Source organism: Oncorhynchus masou, chromosome 18, assembly GCF_036934945.1.
Source record: "Oncorhynchus masou masou isolate Uvic2021 chromosome 18, UVic_Omas_1.1, whole genome shotgun sequence".
NCBI classification, from domain to species: domain Eukaryota; kingdom Metazoa; phylum Chordata; class Actinopteri; order Salmoniformes; family Salmonidae; genus Oncorhynchus; species Oncorhynchus masou.
Window position 1 is genome coordinate 49338299 of NC_088229.1, and position 22206 is coordinate 49360504.

Here is a 22206-nt window from a genome sequence, read left to right on the forward strand (position 1 = left end):
AGAAAGACAATGTCACAAGTGTACCACCACTTGACTTACAGACAACGTTCCAAAATGTATTTCTATCATTCCGATTGTAACATTATATGAAGACAAATCATAGCTCTAAATCTAACGTCATGAAATGTTCCTAGGATATCTCCAAAATAACATGATATTCAGAACCTTTCATGGACTACCAAGGAACGGTTTTAATTTTCCTATGATGGCTGTATAGCGACCGGATATTTATAACCTCTATAATGCTTATTAGAAACGTTATGAATGTTCCTATAATGTCCCATGACATTCAGTACCTCTGGAAGACTTAACGGGAATGTTACAAATGTCTCAGTTACGTCCCTTGTTACCTGGGAAATTGGCCACGTTAGCTACCGCCGGCGATATGTGATACAGCTGCCCGGTGGGAAGCGACCTCTGCCCGGTGGGAAGCGACCTCTGCCCGGTGGGAAGCGACCTCTGCCCGGTGGGAAGCGACCTCTGCCCGGTGGGAAGCGACCTCTGCCCGGTGGGAAGCGACCTCTGCCCGGTGGGAAGCGACCTCTGCCCGGTGGGAAGCAACCTCTGCCCGGTGGGAAGCAACCTCTGCCCGGTGGGAAGCAACTCATGATGGCAAGAACCTCTATACAACACCTTTGCACTGGTCATTTGCACTGGCTTGTCGCAACGTTAGCTAAATGGCATGTCACTGTGACATCCAGATGGTGACCAATACTACAAGTACAGTGCCTTGCGAAAGTATTCACCCCCCTTGGCATTTTTCCTATTTTGTTGCATTACAAATTGTAATTTAAATAGATTTTTATTTGGATTTCATGTAATGGACATACACAAAATAGTCCAAATTGGTGAAGTGAAATTAAAATAAAAACTTGTTTCAAAAAATAATAAAACAAAATAACAAAAAGTGGTGTATGTACATGTATTCACCCCCTTTGCTATGAAGCCCCTAAATACTATCTGATGCAACCAGTTACTTTCTAGTTAAATAAAGCAAACAGTCACATAATTAGTTAAATAAAGTCCACCTGTGTGCAATCTAAGTGTCACATGATCTGTCACATGATCTCAGTATATATACACACCTGTTCTGAAAGGCCCCAGAGTCTGCAACACCACTAAGCAAGGGGCACCACCAAGCACCATGAAGACCAAGGAGCTCTCCAAACAGGGTAGGGACAAAGTTGTGGAGATGTACAGATCAAGGTTGGGTTATAAAAAATATCAGAAACTTTGAACATCCCACGGAGCACCACAACAAACCTGCTAAGAGAGGGCCGCCCACCAAAACTCACGGACCAGGCAAGGAGGGCATTAATCAGAGAGGCAACAAAGAGACCAATAATAATCCTGAAGGAGCTGCAAAGCTCCACAGTGGAGATTTGAGTATCTGTCCAAAGAACCACTTTAAACCCTACACTCCACAGAGCTGGGATTTACAGAAGAGTGGCCAGAAAAAAGCCATTGCTTAAAGAAAAAAATAAGCAAACACGTTTGGTGTTCACCAAAAGGCACGTGGGAGACTCCCCAAACATATGGTAGAAGGTACTCTGGTCAGATGAGACTAAAATTGAGCTTTTTGGCCATCAAGGAAAAGGCTATGTCTGGTGCAAACCCAACACCTCTCATCACCCCGAGATGAGCATGGTGGTGGCAGCATTATGCTGTGGGGATGTTTGGCATCGGCTGGGACTGGGAAACTGGCTATAATTGAAGGAATGATGGTTGGTGCTAAATACAGGGAAATTCTTGAGGGAAATCTGTTTCAGTCTTCCAGAGATTTGACACTGAGATAGAGGTTCACCTTCCAGCAGGACAATGACTCTAAGCATACTGCTAAAGTAACACTCAAGTGATTTAAGGGGAAACATTTAAATGTCTTGGAATGGCCTAGTCAATGCCCAGACCTCAATCCAGTTCAGAATCTGTGGTATGACAAAAAGATTGCTGTACACCAGCGGAACCCATCCAACTTGAAGGAGCTTGAGCAGTTTTGCCTTGAAGTATGGGCAAAAATCCCAGTGCCAAGTTCATAGAGACATACCACAAGAGGCTTGCAGTTGTAATTGCTGCAAAAGGTGTCTCTACAAAATATTGACTTTGGGGCGGTGAATAGTTATGCACTCTCAAGATTAAAATTTTTTTTTAAATTATTTCTTGTTTGTTTCACAATAAAAAACATGTTGCATCTTCATCGTGGTAGGCATGCTGTGTAAATCAAATGATACAAAGATCTATTTTAATTCCAGGTTGTAAAGGCAACAAAATAGGAAAAATACTTTTGCAAGCCACTGTATTACATACTGAATAACCGATACAAAACATAACCCAAGGCTCAACCAAAACAAACCACAAATGTATCCAATAAGTTTGTGGAGTCACAATCTTGATGTAGTCATTGCGTGCAAGGAATATGGTACCAAATACTAAACTTTTGACAACTTACCATTAGAACTGCCAGGCATCGGTTGACCACCCTTCAAGCTAATGAGCAGTCATTCTGACTGCAACATTCTAACAGTGTAATTAATATATGTCAAATATGCTACAGCAACAATTATCAGTCGGTTGTGTTTATGAAGGCTTTGGGTATAACATTAGAATACAATTTGTATTTTATTTCAAATAACACAATAGCATTTTCATTAGTTTATGTTACTGTAAAAACACATGTTGTATTTGTTTCCTTTGTTCACTACTTTGAAACAGAAAGCATATGCTTTGGAACATGGTAACAGCTTATTTCTGTAAAGACAAAATAAAATAAAAAATACCCCAACACCAAGAAGCACGGTCAAAAGACGCGTGGTAAAAAGATGAAAACACCAGTAGCCAAAACATCATTAAAAGTGCCAAGTGGCCTTCATAAATAGTGCAACTCTGCACAAAAGCATCAAGGACATTATATTGAATGTAAGTGTCAATATGAGAGCAGCCAAAAATAGTCAGCTCGTGCTTGTGTGCATCTTCATGCAATGGCTTCATTTGGATTTAATTTAGCTGTTATCCCTTGCCCTAACAGTTGACACAATTTTCATAATGTTCACTTGCTTGACCCACTTTGACATACCTTTGTTTGGTTGTAGTGCATAATAGTATCCTGCTTTCTCTAGATTGTGTCCAGTTGTCTTGTCATTATTCAGCACTGTTGTGGAGTACAACGGCTGTGCAGGTGCTTTATTTTGCATCACTTTATTCATGGTGCCGGCCAGACTTGTTTTCTATACATGAAACTTGTTCTCCAATGACAGTGAAGTGAAGAAATTGTAGTAGACCAGAGTATACTGATAAGACCGCTTTGATTCGGTGAACTGATATAGGGTACATAACAAATTATGCCTATAATTAGAATGGATCAACACAATAGAATGGCCCGCCCTGTTCTTTGTTCACAACTGGTGATTACATAATTGTGCTTATTTCGCTTCCCCTGCTCATCAACTCACCCATTCTCCCCGGTCCTCTGGCAGTCTCTATGGGGGTGCCACAGGGTTCAATTCTCGGGCTGACTCTTTTCTCTGTATATATCAATGATGTTGCTCTTGCTGCAGGCGATTCCCTGATCCACCTCTACGCAGACCACACCATTCTATATACTTCCGGCCCGTCCTTGGACACTGTGCTATCTAACCTCCAAACAAGCTTCAATGCCATACAACACTCCTTCCGTGGCCTCCAACTGCTCTTAAACGCTAGTAAAACCAAATGCATGCTTTTCAACCATTCGCTGCCTGCACCCGCTTGCCCGACTAGCATCACCACACTGGATGGTTCCGACCTTGAATATGTGGACACCCATAAGTACCTAGGTGTCTGGCTAGACTGCAAACTCTCCTTCCAGACCCATATCAAACATCTCCAATCGAAAATCAAATCAAGAGTCGGCTTTCTATTCCGTAACAAAGCCTCCTTCACTCACGCTGCCAAGCTTACCCTAGTAAAACTGACTATCCTACCGATCCTCGACTTCGGCGATGTCATCTACAAAATTGCTTCCAACACTCTTCTCAGCAAACTGGATGCAGTTTATCACAGTGCCATCCGTTTTGTCACTAAAGCACCTTATACCACCCACCACTGCGACTTGTATGCTCTAGTCGGCTGGCCCTCGCTACATATTCGTCGCCAGACCTACTGGTTCCAGGTCATCTACAAGTCCATGCTTGGTAAAGCTCCGCCTTATCTCAGTTCACTGGTCACGATGGCAACACCCACCCGTAGCATGTGCTCCAGCAGGTGTATCTCACTGATCATCCCTAAAGCCAACACCTCATTTGGCCGCCTTTCATTCCAGTTCTCTGCTGCCTGTGACTGGAACGAATTGCAAAAATCGCTGAAGTTGGAGACTTTTATCTCCCTCACCAACTTCAAACATCTGCTATCTGAGCAGCTTACCGATCGCTGCAGCTGTACATAGTCTTATCGGTAAATAGCCCACCCAATTTTACCTACCTCATCCCCATACTGTTTTTATTTATTTACTTTTCTGCTCTTTTGCACACCAATATCTCTACCTGTACATGACCATCTGATCATTTATAACTCCAGTGTTAATCTGCAAAATTGTAATTATTTGCCTACCTCCTCATGCCCTTTGCACACAATGTATATAGACTCTTTTTTTCCTACTGTGTTATTGACTTGTTTATTGTTTACTCCATGTGTAACTCTGTGTTGTCTGTTCACACTGCTATGCTTTATCTTGTCCAGGTCGCAGTTGCAAATGAGAACATGTTCTCAACTAGCCTACCTGGTTAAATAAAAAAATAAAATCGTACTTTACTTAATTTATTTAATCTGTTGTTTTATGTGTGAAATTGGTTTCGATATAGTTTAGGTTTAGTTTTCGATGAAATTGTTAGGGGGACTATCAGCTGGGCACTGCACTTTCAACTGTCAGAAGAAGGAACACAAGCATTTCGCTACACCCGCAATAACAACTGCTAAGTATGTGTATGTGACCAATATTTTTTTTTTTTTTGAATTAGCGGAGCAGGCCCTACTTTTGGAAGAAGGAGCTTCAACTGGGGAAAACCATTCCAAATAAATGACATGCCCTCCTAAAGCTGGTTATGCCCTCCTAAAACAAGTTCTGCTTGTGACATTAAGATTCTAACAATGGCAGTGTGTTATATAGACGTATTTAGGAAAATTAAAGGATGGAGGGGTGTGTGAGTTAAAAAAGGAAAAAGTGAGAAAAAAAATTGATAATCACGATTAGTCAAAATGACCGGTTAGCAGTTCTAGTGTTAAATACACTATAAATGAGTTTATACAAACATAATATGACTTCTTCAAATGGGACTCGATAAAAGTGCTTTCATTTTTTAAAATGGTAAAACAGAAGAAAATACCCTCAAATAAAAGCTGACATTCTGTACTGTCGCCTAATATGAAACATTATGTCTCAAATCTGTCGGAGTATGGAGTCAAATTAAACAATTTAGCTTCACTGTTCAAATACATATGGAGGGGAATGTACAGTATAATAGATTACATTTACATTTACATTTAAGTCATTTAGCAGACGCTCTTATCCAGAGCGACTTACAAATTGGTGAATTCACCTTCTGACATCCAGTGGAACAGCCACTTACAATAGTGCATCTAAATCATTTAAGGGGGGGGGGGGAGAAGGATTACTTATCCTAGATGGGGGTGGTGTGCATGTTAACATTCCTCTTTGATTAATCTCTTTCTAAAGTACCCATTGTTCCCAAATCATTTAAAAAGTATGATGAAAAAAGAGCATAGAAAAATCTTTGTGTAGATGTGTCCAGTGTACCTTCACTTTAACAGTATTATGTCTCTCCACAGGAATGCAGGACTTTAACTACCTATACACCAACTGCTTTGAGATCACTCTGGAACTCAGCTGTGATAAGTTCCCCCCAGCATCAGCCCTGTCAAGAGAATGGCTGGGCAACAGAGAGGCCCTGATCTCCTTCCTGGAGCAGGTACTTTCTCTAATCTCGCTCTCCATACCACAGCACACACACACACACACACACACACACACACACACACACACACACACACACACACCCCTTACACCCTTACACCCTTACTGTAGCACAGTATCAGTAGATTTTGGTTAGGTCAGTAATTTTTGGTGATTTGCTAAACAACGTTCCTGCAGATTTGTTTGTTGTAAAACTATTATTTGATCAACAGTAATGTGCATTATATTGATTCCTGCTCTGTTTCGCTGCTGGCTGATGTGTGACCGAGCCACTCTCACTTCCTGTCTCTGTGAGAACAGAGGGAGAGATGCATTCAGATTTGTATTTTTATAAAAAATATGTTCACATTTATTTAACTAGGCAAGTCAGAACAAATTCTTATTTACAATGACAGCCTACCCTGACCAAACACTCCCCTAACCCGATCACGGCCAGCTGTGATACAGCCCAGGATCAGACCCGGGTCTGTTGTGATGCCTCTTGCACTGCGATGCAGTGCCTTAGACCGCTGCGTCACTCGGAAGGCATAAGCACAAGCATATGATCGTTGCGCATTTCAAAATGCAATTGCTGGAAAAACGGTTTTAAAGCAACTACTAATGTTATTGTTAAAGAGAGGAGAGTATCAGCTTTCTGTGGGTATATAATTAATTTCTCAATCCTCAATATCGAGCAAAACCATTTCACAATTGGAGTAGGCTATGTAGTATGGTTTTGTTGCACCCATAGAGCAAATGGTGCCATTTGCAGGGAATACATCAAGAAGCCTATGCCTAGTGCTGGAAGGTCTTGGTAGGACATTACTTTTACTGATACCATTTATCAATTACATGGCTATCGAGCAACAAGATCATATTTAGAGTTAGCTCTCCAGTTAAGTGTTTTGAGTTCCCACTTACTCAGGTGGTGAATTAAGTAGTATAGGCCTAGGTCAATTTGCACACAAAAAAATGGAGGCAAATTAATCTGTAAAGAGCCCAAAATAAATCTGATAATTCTGGATCCCATTTTAACAGGTTGCACATCAAAATATCAATGCATTCCATGGATATGTTAGATCATGGCTGCCCAACCCTCTTCCTGGAGATCTACAGTCCTGTAGGTTTTCAGTCCAACCCTAATTTAGCATATCTGATTCAGCTAGTTTAGGTCTTGTTGAGCAGCTAATTAGTAGAATCAGGTGTGTTAAATTAGGGATGGACTGAACCCACAGGACGATAGATCTCCAGGAAGAGGGTTGGGCAGCCCTGTGTAAGATGAAATAGACAACTTTTTTCTTGAATCATACCATCTGTTTCCGTAGCGCTGGAAAAAAATATTCTAGATGCCTGATGCTAATGGAAAGTAACTGTGCATCAAAAAATATATACAGTGCATTCAGAAAGTATTCACACCCCTTTTACTTTTTACACATTTTGTTACGTTGCAGCTTATTCTAAAATTGATTAAATATTTTTTTTTCCCTCATTAATCTATACACACAATACCCCATAATGACAAAGCAAAAACAAGTTTTTGTAAATTTATAAAAACAAAAAACAGAAATATCACATTTCATAAGTATTCAGACCCTTTACTCAGTACTTCGTTGAAGCACCTTTGGCAGAAATTACAGCCTCGAGTCTTCTTGGGTATGACCTTACAAGCTTGGCACACCTATATTTGGGACGTTTCTCCCATTCCTCTCTGCAGATCCACTCGGGCTCTGTCAGGTTGGATACTACGGAGCGTTGCTGCACAGCTATTTTGAGGACTCTCCAGAGATGGTTGATCGGGTTCAAGTCGGGGCTCTGGCTGGGCCACTCAAGGACATTCAGATATTTGGCCTGAAGCCACTCCTGCGTTGTCTTTGCTGTGTGTTTAGGGTCTTTGTCCTGATGGAAGGTGAACCTTCACCCCAGTTTCAGGTCCTGAGCGCTCTGGAGCAGGTTTTTATCAAGGAACTCTATGTACTCATCTTTCCCTCCATCCTGACTCATCTACCAGTCCCTGGCGCTGCGCTGAAAAACATCCCCACAGCACAATGCTGCCACCACCATGCTTCACCGTAGAAATGGTGGCAGGTTTTTTATTTTTTATTTTTTTATTTCACCTTTATTTAACCAGGTAGGCTAGTTGAGAACAAGTTCTCATTTACAACTGCGACCTGGCCAAGATAAAGCATAGCAGTGTGAACAGACAACACAGAGTTACACATGGAGTAAACAATTAACAAGTCAATAACACAGTAGAAAAAAAAGGGGGAGTCTATATACAATGTGTGCAAAAGGCATGAGGAGGTAGGCAAATAATTACAATATTGCAGATTAACACTGGATTGATAAATGATCATGTACAGGTAGAGATATTGGTGTGCAAAAGAGCAGAAAAGTAAATAAATAAAAACTGTGGGGATGAGGTAGGTGAAAATGGGTGGGCTATTTACCAATAGATTATGTACAGCGGCAGCGATCGGTTAGCTGCTCAGATAGCTGATGTTTGAAGTTGGTGAGGGAGATAAAGGTCTCCAACTTCAGCGATTTTTGTAATTCGTTCCAGTCACAGGCAGCAGAGTACTGGAACGAAAGGCGGCCGAATGAGGTGTTGGCTTTAGGGATGATCAGTGAGATACACCTGCTGGAGCGCGTGCTACGGATGGGTGTTGCTATCGTGACCAGTGAACTGAGATAAGGCAGAGCTTTACCTAGCATGGCCTTGTAGACGACCTGGAGCCAGTGGGTCTTGCGACGAATATGTAGCGAGGGCCAGCCGACTAGAGCATACAAGTCGCAGTGGTGGGTGGTATAAGGTGCTTTAGTGACAAAACGGATGGCACTGTGATAAACTGCATCCAGTTTGCTGAGAAGAGTGTTGGAAGCAATTTTGTAGATGACATCGCCGAAGTCGAGGATCGGTAGGATAGTCAGTTTTACTAGGGTAAGCTTGGCAGCGTGAGTGAAGGAGGCTTTGTTACGGAATAGAAAGCCGACTCTTGATTTGATTTTCGATTGGAGATGTTTGATATGGGTCTGGAAGGAGAGTTTGCAGTCTAGCCAGACACCTAGGTACTTATAGGTGTCCACATATTCAAGGTCGGAACCATCCAGTGTGGTGATGCTAGTCGGGCAAGCGAGTGCAGGCAGCGATCGGTTGAAAAGCATGCATTTGGTTTTACTAGCATTTAAGAGCAGTTGGAGGCCACGGAAGGAGTGTTGTATGGCATTGAAGCTCGTTTGGAGGTTAGATAGCACAGTGTCCAATGACGGGCCAAAAGTATATAGAATGGTGTCGTCTGCGTAGAGGTGGATCAGGGAATCGCCCGCAGCAAGAGCAACATCATTGATATATACAGAGAAAAGAGTCAGCCCGAGAATTGAACCCTGTGGCACCCCCATAGAGACTGCCAGAGGACCGGACAGCATGCCCTCCGATTTGACACACTGAACTCTGTCTGCAAAGTAATTGGTGAACCAGGCAAGGCAGTCATCCGAAAAACCGAAGCCGATAAGAATATGGTGATTGACAGAGTCGAAAGCCTTGGCAAGGTCGATGAAGACGGCCGCACAGTACTGTCTTTTATCGATGGCGGTTATGATGTCGTTTAGTACCTTGAGTGTGGCTGAGGTGCACCCGTGACCGGCTCGGAAACCAGATTGCATAGCGGAGAAGGTACGGTGGGATTCGAGATGGTCAGTGACCTGTTTGTTGACTTGGCTTTCGAAGACCTTAGATAGGCAAGGCAGAATGGATATAGGTCTGTAACAGTTTGGGTCCAGGGTGTCTCCCCCTTTGAAGAGGGGGATGACTGCGGCAGCTTTCAATCCTTGGGGATCTCAGACGATATGAAAGAGAGGTTGAACAGGCTGGTAATAGGGGTTGCGACAATGGCGGTGGATAGTTTCAGAAATAGAGGGTCCAGATTGTCAAGCCCAGCTGATTTATACGGATCCAGGTTTTGCAGCTCTTTCAGAACATCTGCTATCTGGATTTGGGTAAAGGAGAACCTGGAGAGGCTTGGGCGAGGAGCTGCGGGGGGGCCGGAGCTGTTGGTCGAGGTTGGAGTAGCCAGGCGGAAGGCATGGCCAGCCGTTGAGAAATGCTTGTTGAAGTTTTCAATAATCATGGATTTGTCGGTGGTGACCGTGTTCCCTAGCCTCAGTGCAGTGGGCAGCTGGGAGGAGGTGCTCTTGTTCTCCATGGACTTCACAGTGTCCCAGAACTTTTTGGAGTTGGAGCTACAGGATGCAAACTTCTGCCTGAAGAAGCTGGCCTTAGCTTTCCTGACTGACTGCGTGTATTGGTTCCGGACTTCCCTGAACAGTTGCATATCGCGGGGACTGTTCGATGCTATTGCAGTCCGCCACAGGATGTTTTTGTGCTGGTCGAGGGCAGTCAGGCCTGGAGTGAACCAAGGGCTATATCTGTTCTTAGTTCTGCATTTTTTGAACGGAGCATGCTTATCTAAAATGGTGAGGAAGTTACTCTTAAAGAATGACCAGGCATCCTCAACTGACGGGATGAGGTCAATGTCCTTCCAGGGTACCCGGGCCAGGTCGATTAGAAAGGCCTGCTCACAGAAGTGTTTTAGGGAGCGTTTGACAGTGATGAGGGGTGGTCGTTTGACTGCGGCTCCGTAGTGGATACAGGCAATGAGGCAGTGGTCGCTGAGATCCTGATTGAAGACAGCGGAGGTGTATTTGGAGGGCCAGTTGGTCAGGATGACGTCTATGAGGGTGCCCTTGCTTACAGAGTTAGGGTTGTACCTGGTGGGTTCCTTGATGATTTGTGTGAGATTGAGGGCATCTAGCTTAGATTGTAGGACTGCCGGGTGTTAAGCATATCCCAGTTTAGGTCACCTAACAGAACAAACTCTGAAGCTAGATGGGGGGCAATCAATTCACAAATGGTGTCCAGGGCATAGCTGGGAGCTGAGGGGGGTCGGTAGCAGGCGGCAACAGTGAGCGACTTATTTCTGGAGAGAGTGATTTTCAGAATTAGTAGTTCGAACTGTTTGGGTATGGACCTGGAAAGTATGACATTACTTTGCAGGCTATCTCTGCAGTAGACTGTAACTCCTCCCCCTTTGGCAGTTCAATCTTGACGGAAGATGTTATAGTTGGGTATGGAAATCTCAGAATTTTTGGTGGCCTTCCTGAGCCAGGACTCAGACACGGCAAGGACATCAGGGTTAGCAGAGTGTGCTAAAGCGGTGAGTAAAACAAACTTAGGGAGGAGGCTTCTGATGTTGACATGCATGAAACCAAGGCTTTTTCGATCACAGAAGTCAACAAATGAGGGTGCCTGGGGACATGCAGGGCCTGGGTTTACCTCCACATCACCCGCGGAACAGAGAAGGAGTAGTATGAGGGTGCGGCTAAAGACTATCAAAACTGGTCGCCTAGAGCATTGGGGACAGAGAATAAGAGGAGCAGGTTTCTGGGCATGGTAGAATATATTCAGGGCATAATGTGCAGACAGGGGTATGCTGGGGTGCGGGTACAGCGGAGGTAAGCCCAGGCACTGGGTGATGATGAGAGAGGTTGTATCTCTGGACATGCTAGTTGTAATGGGTGAGGTCACCGCATGTGTGGGAGGTGGGACAAAGGAGGTATCAGGGGTATGAAGAGTGGAACTAGGTGCTCCATTGTGAACTAAAACAATGATAACTAACCTGAACAACAGTATACAAGGCATATTGACATTTGAGAGAGACATACAGCGAGGCATACAGTAATCACAGGTGTTGAATTGGGAAAGCTAGCTTAAACAGTAGGTGAGACAACAACAGCTAATCAGCTAGCACAACAACAGCAGGTAAAATGGCGTTGACTAGGCAACGGGGCCGACAGATAAAACATAAACAAGCAGAATGAGGTACCGTGATTAATGGACAGTCCAGCGTGCATCAGCTATGTAGCCAGGTGATCAGTGTCCAGGGGGCAGGGAAGCTGGATTAGTGAGTGTTATCTAGGTTTTAAAAAAAACTAACAATGACTAAATAGCTTGTAGCTAGTTAGCTTCTGGAGGTTCTTGAGTGTGTTCTAAAAATTAACAATAATAGCGATTCCGTATCACATTGGGTGAGGCAGGTTACCGGAAGGTATAAACAAATAAAAAATCGGAAAGAGATAAAGAGTAAATATGGGTCCAGTGAGTGTTTGGGACGAGGCGATTCAGACGGGTTAGCAGGCCTGTGCTAACAAGCTAACAGTTAGTAGGCCGGGGCTAAACAAGGTAGCAGTTAGCAGGCCGAAATAGCGGTTGCGGTTTAGCTAAATAACTAGTTGTGAAGATCCAGATGTTCCGTTTGCGGCGGGAATCCGGGGGTAAAAAAAAAAAAAAAAATAGATAGGTCCGTTATGCTCTGGTTAGAGTCGCGTGAGCTTTTCATGCTAAAGGTTAGCTGATGACCGGTTAGCTGAAGACCGCTAGCATAGCTGGTAGTTAGCTGGCTAGCTTCAGTTGAGGGGTTCCGGTTCCGAAGTAAATATAAATACTAAATACTTTAGGAAAAAAGAAAAATAGCTACATTGGGTGAGGCGGATTGAAGGAGAGTATTTGGAGGCTGAGGTTTAGCGAAATGTTTTAAAAGATATGCGAAGAAAAAATAAGTAAAAACGAAAAAAGACGAAATATACACAGGACAAGGGACACGACACGTCTTACTGCTACGCCATCTCCAGACACTACACTTGGCATTTAGGCCAACTCCAAGCGGGCTGTCATGTGCCTTTTACTCAGGAGTGGCTTCCGTCTGGCCACTTTACCATAAAGGCCTGATTGGTGGAGTGCTGCAGAGATGGTTGTCCTTCCGGAAGGTTCGCCCATCGCCACAGAGGAACTATGGAGCTCTATCAGAGTAACCATCAGGTTCTTGGTCACCTCCATGACCAAGGCCCTTCTCCCCCGATTGCTCAGTTTGGCCAGGCGGCCAGCTCTAGGAAGAGTCTTGGTGGTTCCAAACTTCTTCCAATTAAGAATAATGGAGGCCACTGTGTCCTTGGGACCTTCAATGCTGCAGACATTATTTGGTACCTTTCCCCAGATCTGTGCCTCGACACAATCCTGTCTCAGAGCTCTATGGACAATTCCTTCCACCTCATGGCTTGGTTTTTGCTCTGCATTGTCACTTGTGGGACCTCATATAGAGGTGTGCCATTCCAAATCATGTCCAATCAATTGAATTTACCACAGCTGGACTCCAATCAAATTGTAGAAACATCTCAAGGATGATCAATGGAAACAGGATGCACTTGAGCTCAATTTCGAGTCTCATACCATAGGGTCTGAATACTTATGTAAATAAGGTATTTCTGTTTTTTAAGTTTAATACATTTGCAAAAAATGTGTAATTATTGGCTAATGTGTGTAGATTAAAATTAGATTTCATCCTTTTTAGAATAAGGCTGTAACTTTACAAAATGTGGAAAAATGGAAGGGGTCTGAATACTTTTCGAATGCACTGTATATCATTGTATTTATCGTTATCGAGCAAAATGGTTACATTTTTTTGTATTATGATAAGACTTACAGTCTTCAAAGCTTCAATGCCATACAACTCTCCTTCCGTGGCCTCCAATTGCTCTTAAATACAAGTAAAACTAAATGCATGCTCTTCAACCGATCGCTACCCGCTCCTACCCTCCTGTCCAACATCACTACTCTGGACGGCTCTGATTTAGAATACGTGGACAACTACAAATACTTAGGTGTCTGGTTAGACTGTAAACTCTCCTTCCAGACCCATATCAAATATCTCCAATCCAAAGTTAAATCTAGAATTGGCTTCCTATTTCGCAAACAAAGCATCCTTCACTCATGCTGCCAAACATACCCTTGTAAAACTGACCATCCTACCAATCCTCGACTTTGGCGATGTCATTTACAAAATAGCCTCCAATACCCTACTCAACAAATTGGATGCAGTCTATCACAGTGCAATCCGTTTTGTCACCAAGGCCCTATATACTACCCACCATTGCGACCTGTACGCTCTCGTTGGCTGGCCCTCGCTTCATACTCGTCGCCAAACCCACTGGCTCCATGTCATCTACAAGACCCTGCTAGGTAAAGTCCCCCCTTATCTCAGCTCGCTGGTCACCATAGCATCTCCCACCTGTAGCACACGCTCCAGCAGGTATATCTCTCTAGTCACCCCCAAAACCAATTCTTTCTTTTGCCGCCTCTCCTTCTAGTTCTCTGCTGCCAATGACTGGAACGAACTACAAAAAGCACTGAAACTGGAAACACTTATCGCCCTCACTAGCTTTAAGCACCAACTGTCAGAGCAGCTCACAGATTACTGTACCTGTACATAGTCCACCTATATTTTAGCCCAAACAACTACCTCTTTCCCTACTGTATTTAATTTATTTATTTTGCTCCTTTGCACCCCATTATTTTTATTTCTACTTTGCACATTCTTCCATTGCAAATCTACCATTCCAGTGTTTTACTTGCTATGTTGTATTTACTTTGCCACCATGGCCTTTTTTTACTTTTACCTCCCTTATCTCACCTCATTTGCTCATATCGTATATAGACTTGTTTATACTGTATTATTGACTGTATGTTTGTTTTGCTCCATGTGTAACTCTGTGTCGTTGTATGTGTCGAACTGCTTTGCTTTATCTTGGCCAGGTCGCAATTGTAAATGAGAACTTGTTCTCAACTTGCCTACCTGGTTAAATAAAGGTGAAATAAATAAATAAATAAATAGTCCATATCGCCCAGCTCTAAGGTGTAGTATTATAAAAGCAAAGGTTTGTTTTCTTGCTCTTTTGGGGGGGGGTTCAGTAAACTTTCCTTCTGCCCTCTCCAGGTGCATCATGGGATCAAAGGAATGGTGTATGATAACAACAACAACCCAATCGGCAACGCAGAGATTTCAGTAGCTGGTATCAACCACGATGTGACCACTGGTAAGAGGGGCAGAGAAACCATTTTACATCAGGGGAGACATGTTTTTCTCACAAAAACACGTACAACCAGCTAAAAACTCTGAGCAATGCCAAAGTTTTTTAGGCTTACTAATAGGTACGTCTGCACAGGTCTTAGTCAACTACAGATATAATTTCCATTTATTTAACAATAGAATACAACAAGACACTTTGAATAAATTGGGGACAATAATCTTTGGTGACATTAGTTAATACATAATATTAGTCTATACGCTTTGAACTGGGTGTTTATTCTTTATGTTAACCTTAAATAGTCTTTGTGTTTCATGAGATTGTAGTGTTTAATTATGTATTCTATAAGTAACATATAACATTTACTAGCATCACATTTCAGATACATACCACTAGTTGCAAAGGAATAGAAATTCATGTGATTAAAACATACTTAGAATGCTACGCAACGCTGCTAATTAGTTTTTTTTAGAAGCAAATTAGCATTCAGCAACTATATGTCCCGTCTGTTGTTGTGTGTACAACTTCCTGAATTAGGATTGGTTCTCATTCAGAAGGTAGACAACAAAAATGTCAGCAATACAAATCTTCTTCCTTATAACTGATAAAATTATGATAAGGTAAGTAGCAGTAGTAAGCCATTTTTGGCATTTCGCAGCAGTGTCCTTCAAAACACCATGAAGAAATTGAATTTATGGCTAAAATGTTACATGTAGGTCCTTCAAACTGAGACTCAGTGAGTATGGTTACATGCACACAATAATGCGATTATTGTGAATATATTAGTTCTATGAAAACATTTACAGGCTCTGCAAGAGGAAAGATTTCCCTAATAATCTTGTTTTCATGAACACATCTGAAATCAGGCTAACTGATTGCACTCTGATCAATGCAGAAAATTGCCAATAAAAATAAACGTCCAACTGCGACCATGGTATTTTTGGGAAGAATATTTGATTCTGAGTTCGGACATGTGACAACTACTTCTAAGATGCATACATTCAGTTGTTCCGAACTCACTTTACTCTCACTAAAGAGGGATGGTGCTGGTGCTAGCACATGCACAGATCAAATACAATGTGGGAATGCAGATTAAGGTGTTTACATGTCCTAATAATTTGAAAGATTAATCAGAAAACCAGGTGTTTTAATCAGCGTATGCTTAATTTGATTTCAACCTTACGCCGATTAACATAAGCAGAGCAAGGTGTTTAACGGTGACTAACCCCATTCCGTACAAATTTGCGCAACCACAGCATTCAAATGAGTCTGCAATGAAAACTAATGGGACTGTAGTGACTGTTGGCATCAAAATCCGGGGTGTGAACGAAGTTTCGATTCAGCGTTAATTAACATGGTAATGCACAAATAGTTTTTGAGAAAAGGTGTAAAAACGGACCTGACACTGTACGTTACATTGTGGCGTGTCACGACTCATTTTGTTCCATACAGCCTCCTTCCACCAGGGGTAGCCCTTCTCTCGTATGGCTAATATTAAACTAATATTTCATTAGTAGGGTGCTAATTGCAATGTGGTCATCAATAACACAAACAATGAATCAATCAATCATGAATTGCACAATACTGTGATGTGCAGAATCTTAAAAAGAATACAACTGTGCCAACCTCTGATCTTCATTTACACAAGCAAACCTGCTGACAGAGCTTTCGTTTTTTTTCTCTCTCACCTTTGCTATGTTAATGTTTTGAATACCTTTGCTGTGCCAACCTATTCATGAGTGCTGTGTGTTCAATAACTTAAGTGTGACATCTCATGTGTGCAATAATGCATGTCCTAAATTCTCACGTGTGCTATCTATTAAACTCCTTTTCACATGACATGCTCTAATCCAAAATGAGATGCGACATTCCTGCATGCCTCTTTTTCTGTTCAAGTGAAGAAAATGACCGGGGACTCCCTAAAAGACCAAAGTGCACAGCCAGTTCGGTGAGCCTTTACATCATGTCACCAAACTGCTATAGTTATGAACTATTAAATGTTTTTGGAACATTGGCTTCCCTGTAAACAGGCACTGACAGGAGGCGCGACGAGAACGCTGATCCAATGCCTCCCAAAAAAACTTATTGTAATAAAACAACTGATTGGAATAAATCTATTGGAATAACTGATTGGAAAAAACAGCTGATTGGAATAAATCTATTGGAATAACTGATTGGAATAAAACAGCTGATTGGAATAAAAGCATCAAGGTGAATAAAAACATATTGGTTGTACAAAAAAAAACAATTTACAAAAATAGTTACTAAATGTTCCGTGGATGACAGTGTGGGGGGACAGGGGGACACTTCTTTCTACAGCTCCTTGCTGAGGCTGAACCTGGGACAGTACCAGACATCCTCTGGCACCACCTCCAAATCCAGGCACTGGAGATGGAACCAGAGCAGGGAGAACTCACACTACACCCACTTGTTAATGGCTCGATGTTGCGGCAGATGGCGCAGTGCCCCCCAGCGAGGTCTGCTACCTGCACCTCAGCCATGCATTTCTTGTTCTCCTCTCTCTTCCTTTGCAACTCCTGCTTCTTCCTCTGTAGATCCTCCCTCTTCCTGTGCAGGTCCTCCTGCCTCCTCTGATCTGCATCCTCCTTGTCCTTCTCCTGGTCCTGCTTGATGAGCATTTCATTGAAGTCGTCAGCGGTGATGACCCAAGCTGGCAGGGGAAGTCTGCTCTTCACGGTCGGCTGCTGCTGAATAAACTTGTTTGCCAAGATGGGAGGCATCAGGACGTTTGCCAGCCTCGCTGAGACAACGCCTGCAGCCACCAGGTGGTTGATTGGGGTGACCTGCTTGCAGGTGGAACAGCACACAGGAGATGGAGTTGATGCTGCTGGAATTGCAGTGTTCACTGCTGTAGGAGCCGCCAGGGTCGCTGCTGTGGGGGCGGTGGTGGGGGTCACGGAGGTTGTTGCTGTGGGGGCCACTGCGATCCTCACTATCTGGGTGTGGTTATAGGCCTTCCAATTCAGGGGGGAAATCCCGGCCTTCCTGAACCCACCCGTGATGTTTTCACTGCTCTCCGCCTTGGGGTAGGCCTGGTGCAGCATGGCAGAAAAGTGTTTCTTGCCGATGGCAACATCCCCCCGCACCAGGCTCAGGCGTGCTGCGTTGGTGGTGAAAACCGACTTCAGGGGGCCAAAGACACTGATGTCCAGTGGCTGCTGCATCACATGGGTTGTATGTGATGGCAGCAACACCACCTCCACCATGTTCTCCCGGTAGAACCTGACCACGTCCCTGGATGCATGCGTCTCATGCTGATCCATTATGAGGAGAAGGGGCCTCTCAGCAGGGGCATGCTTCACAAAGAAGGCCAGCCATTTCATAAAGAGCTCACTGTCCTTATAGCCCTTGGGTGAGACTCCATAAATGGCATCCTTGGGACCCTCCAGGTAGTAGGCAGTACTCGGGAGGCAGTGGGGGAAGATGATAAATGATAAAGATGATAAACCCACTGCACTCACACAAGCATGCACAGTGATGTGCTCCCTGGTGGTGTTCTGTTGCTGATAAATATGCTTTCTGCCCTTCTACACTCCCTGGACTTGGGCTTCTCCCCAAACTATGTTTCATCACAGTTAGAGATGAGGTAGGGCTCGTAGATATTGAAGAAGCCCTCAATTGCCTCATGAGTTGCCCCATGCACCCTGACCCGTTCCAAGGTGTCTGGGATCCTGCTGGACAGTTCAGGGTAGCGAGTCATGAATCTCGACCACCAGTTGTCACTAAGACCCCACTTTCCTGTCAAAATGTTTTTCTGTGTGTGTGTGTGTGTGTGTGTTCATGGGGCGGCAGGGTAGCCTAGTGGTTAGAGCGTTGGACTAGTAACCGGAAGGTTGCGAGTTCAAACCCCCGAGCTGACAAGGTACAAATCTGTCGTTCGGCACTTGAACAGGCAGTTAACCCACTGTTCCCAGGCCGTCATTGAAAATAAGAATTTTTTCTTAACTGACTTGCCTGGTTAAATAAAGGTAAAAAAAAAAAATGCAACAATTTATTAACATAGTTCCAAGGAAACGGACTCACAAATGTGGATAACATTTCCATGTAATCCAACATAATGGTGTTGCATATGTCATTGAAAGAGCAGGTGTTCATAACATTTTGTACACTCAGTGAATAAGTTAGCATGGAGTGAGGACAGTGGTGAGTTGGTGTTACAACTGTTGTTAATTATTTATTTTTTATGTTAATATTGTTTATTAACTGTATTTATTTATTTATTTATCAAGACATAATCAAAGGTGAGTGTAAGTGAATTACTTGTGAGTTCATCAATACAGTGGTTAATTCAATCATGGGACATTTTTTTGCTTCATTACTGAGAGCCATCACGACTCTCAAACGCCGCGACAGACGCAGTTTACTTGTGAAGCTAACTTTAGCGCAGCCCTAAACGCCTCATGAAATTCGATACAAACCTTCAAACAGGTATGTAATGAGATATTATATAAAGTCTTTATCGTGTTTTATTTACATTTTAGAGTTGATAAGTTGGACAAATCGGGTGAAAAAAGCAGTTTCCCTTCACAACATATCTCCCCCTTTCACTATCACTTCGCTACTATCACTCAGTAGCCTTTAAAAAAAAGACCTGGCAAAGCTACATTACCTACTTAAATCATGCAGAAATGGGCAGCGTGGCGGTCTCGTCTTTGATTTTGTTGGAAAGGTGAGAAATTGTGCTTTACAATGGTGTTCATATTACAGTTGACCTGGAAGTATTACGTTTTTTGGGCGCTAAATAAGGTCAATTGTACGGAACTGGGCGATGTACAAAAGTGCGCTAGTTACCATAACATGACTATTGCATAATCTTCCTACTGCCAAAATCAGTTTAATATTGAATTATTACTGTGCACGTAAACGTTAAACGTTGTCATTGATATGACATTTCCACCAGCAGCAGAATGAACGACATAAACGCCATGAAAGGGACACGTCAATTTCACTTTGTATTCTCATTTTGTCTCCTCACAGCTGACATCTTTAGGCAACATTCAGGACTTTCGGCAACATTCCCATTAAGTCCCTTTTAGGGTTTCGGAGAATGTTCTAGATCATTACCTCGGGACCATAAGAGGACGTTCCCAGTTTGGTCGCAGTATAAGAATATAATAAGGTATTTAGATGTCCATATTAGGTCAGTGGTTCCAAACCTTTTTGAACCGTGGCACTCTTTGATGGGATAGAAAACTCTGCTGCACACTTACAATTTCCAATATTATTTAATTTATTTAGTGTTCATTTTTGGTATTTTATTAATATTCCCATTGGCTATTGCAAAACATGAAACATTACATAAAACAGAACATTATTAAACAAGAACAGCTCAAGGACAGAACTACATACATTTTAAACAAGAACATTTGAACTAAAAGGTTATCAATACTGAGAGAGAAAAAGACAGGAGAGACTTATTATTCTAGGCCTTCATTTATCATTTACATTTTCATATTACATGTGCATTCAGTAGCATTTATCAGTACACGCACACAAAATATGTAGGTCAAATAAGGGAGAGGCTTTGTGCTGTGAGGTGTTGCTTTATCTGTCTTTTTAAGCCAGGTTTGCTGTTCACTTGAGCAATATGAGATGGAAGGGTTGTTCCATGCAATCATGGCTCTATATAATACTGAATGTTTCCTTGAATTCGTTCTGGATTTGGGGACTGTGAAAAGACCCCTGGTGACATGTCTGGTTGGGTAAGTGTGTGTTAGTGCTGTGTTGACTTTGCAAACAATTTAGAATTTTCAACACATTGTTTCTTATAAAAACAAGAAGCGATGCAGTCAGTCTCTCCTGAACTTTTAGCCAAGAGAGACTGGCATACATAGTATTGATATTAGCCCTCCAATTACAGTGAAGAGCAAGACATGCCGCTCTGTTCTGGGCCAGCTGAAGTTTTTCTCGGTTCTTCTTTGCAGCATCTGACCATATGACTGGGCAATAATCAAGATAAGATAAAACTAGAGCCTGCTTTGAGGTTCTTTATCACAGAAAGAACTCTCCCCAACATCACAATCATTGAATCAATATGTTGTTTCACCATGACAGTTTACAATCTAAGGTAACACCAAGTAATTTAGTCTCCTCAATTATCTCAACAGCCGCATTACTCATTATCAGATTAATTTGAGGTAGAATTTAGGGAATGATTTGTACAATGCGTTTAGTTTTAGAGATGTTCAGGACTAGTTCATTACTGGCCACCCATTCTAAAACTGACTGCATCTCTTTGTTTAGGGTTGCAGAGATTTCACTAGCTGTGTTTGCTGATGTGTATAATAATGAATCATCAGCGTACATACTGGTAGATCATTAGTTAAAATAGACCAAGAGAGCTCCCCTGCGGTACACCAAACATTACATGTTTAACATTAGAGAAGCTTCCATTAAAGAAAACCCAATGTGCTCTATTAGATCGATAGATTTGACTCCACAATATGGCAGAGGTTAAAAACGCCATAACACATATGTTTATTTCAAACACAGGTTATGGTCAATAATATTAAAGGCTGCACTGAAATCTAACAATACAGAGTCCACAATTTATTTCTCAACCAATCATCAGTCATTTGTGTCAGTGCAGTACATGTGTGAAGTGCCCTTCTCTATAAGCATGCTAAAAGTATGTTGTTAATTTGATTACAGAGAATTACCATTGTATCTGGTCAAACAAATTGTTTCTAAAAGTTTTCAAAAAGTCTGCAGTAAGCAAAGGCTGCTTTATCATTCTTGAGTAGCGGGAGGACAACATTTTTTCTCCAGACTCAGATTAAACATAAAACAAATAGGAGTGGCAATATCGTCCTCCACCATCCTCAGTAGCTTTCCATCTAAGTTGTGGAGACATCTGATTCAATGAAAGATGGAGTTGAATTAGTCTTTCTGACCAAAATGTCATTTAAGGTATTTTTTCCATCATACTTTATATAACCTTTCTAGGGCAGGCGTTCTGCTAGCGGAACCGCTCGACAACATTCTGCTGAAAAGGCAGCGCGCAAAATTCAAAAATATGTTTTAGAAATATGTAACTTTCACACATTACCAAGTCCAATACAGCAAATGAAAGATAAACTTCTTGTTATTAATCTACCCATCGTGTCCAATTTCAAAAATGCTTTAGAGCGAAAGAACAACATATGATTATGTTAGATCACTGCCAAGTCCAAAAAACACACAGCCATTTTTCAAGCCAAAGATAGGAGTCACAAAAGCAGAAATATAGATAAAATGAATCACTAACCTTTGATGATCTTCATCAGATGCCACTCATAGGACATCATGTTACACAATACATGTATGTTTTGTTCGATAGTGTGCATAGTTAT

General features: G+C 42.4%; 1 protein-coding gene across 2 annotated transcripts in view; it reads left to right on the top strand.

Moving 5' to 3' along the window:
* The window catches only part of cpn1 (carboxypeptidase N, polypeptide 1), a 188453-nt gene that overhangs the window by 161316 nt on the left and 4931 nt on the right, over positions 1-22206 (top strand). The window contains exons 6-7 of one of the 2 annotated variants that reach the window (XM_064923554.1): positions 5818-5957; positions 14764-14863. The exons of the other annotated variant lie outside the window; for it this stretch is intronic. Of the exons in view, the coding sequence (XP_064779626.1) occupies positions 5818-5957; positions 14764-14863 (240 nt within the window). The remainder of the gene's footprint in view (positions 1-5817; positions 5958-14763; positions 14864-22206) is intronic. 2 annotated transcript variants of the gene reach the window in all.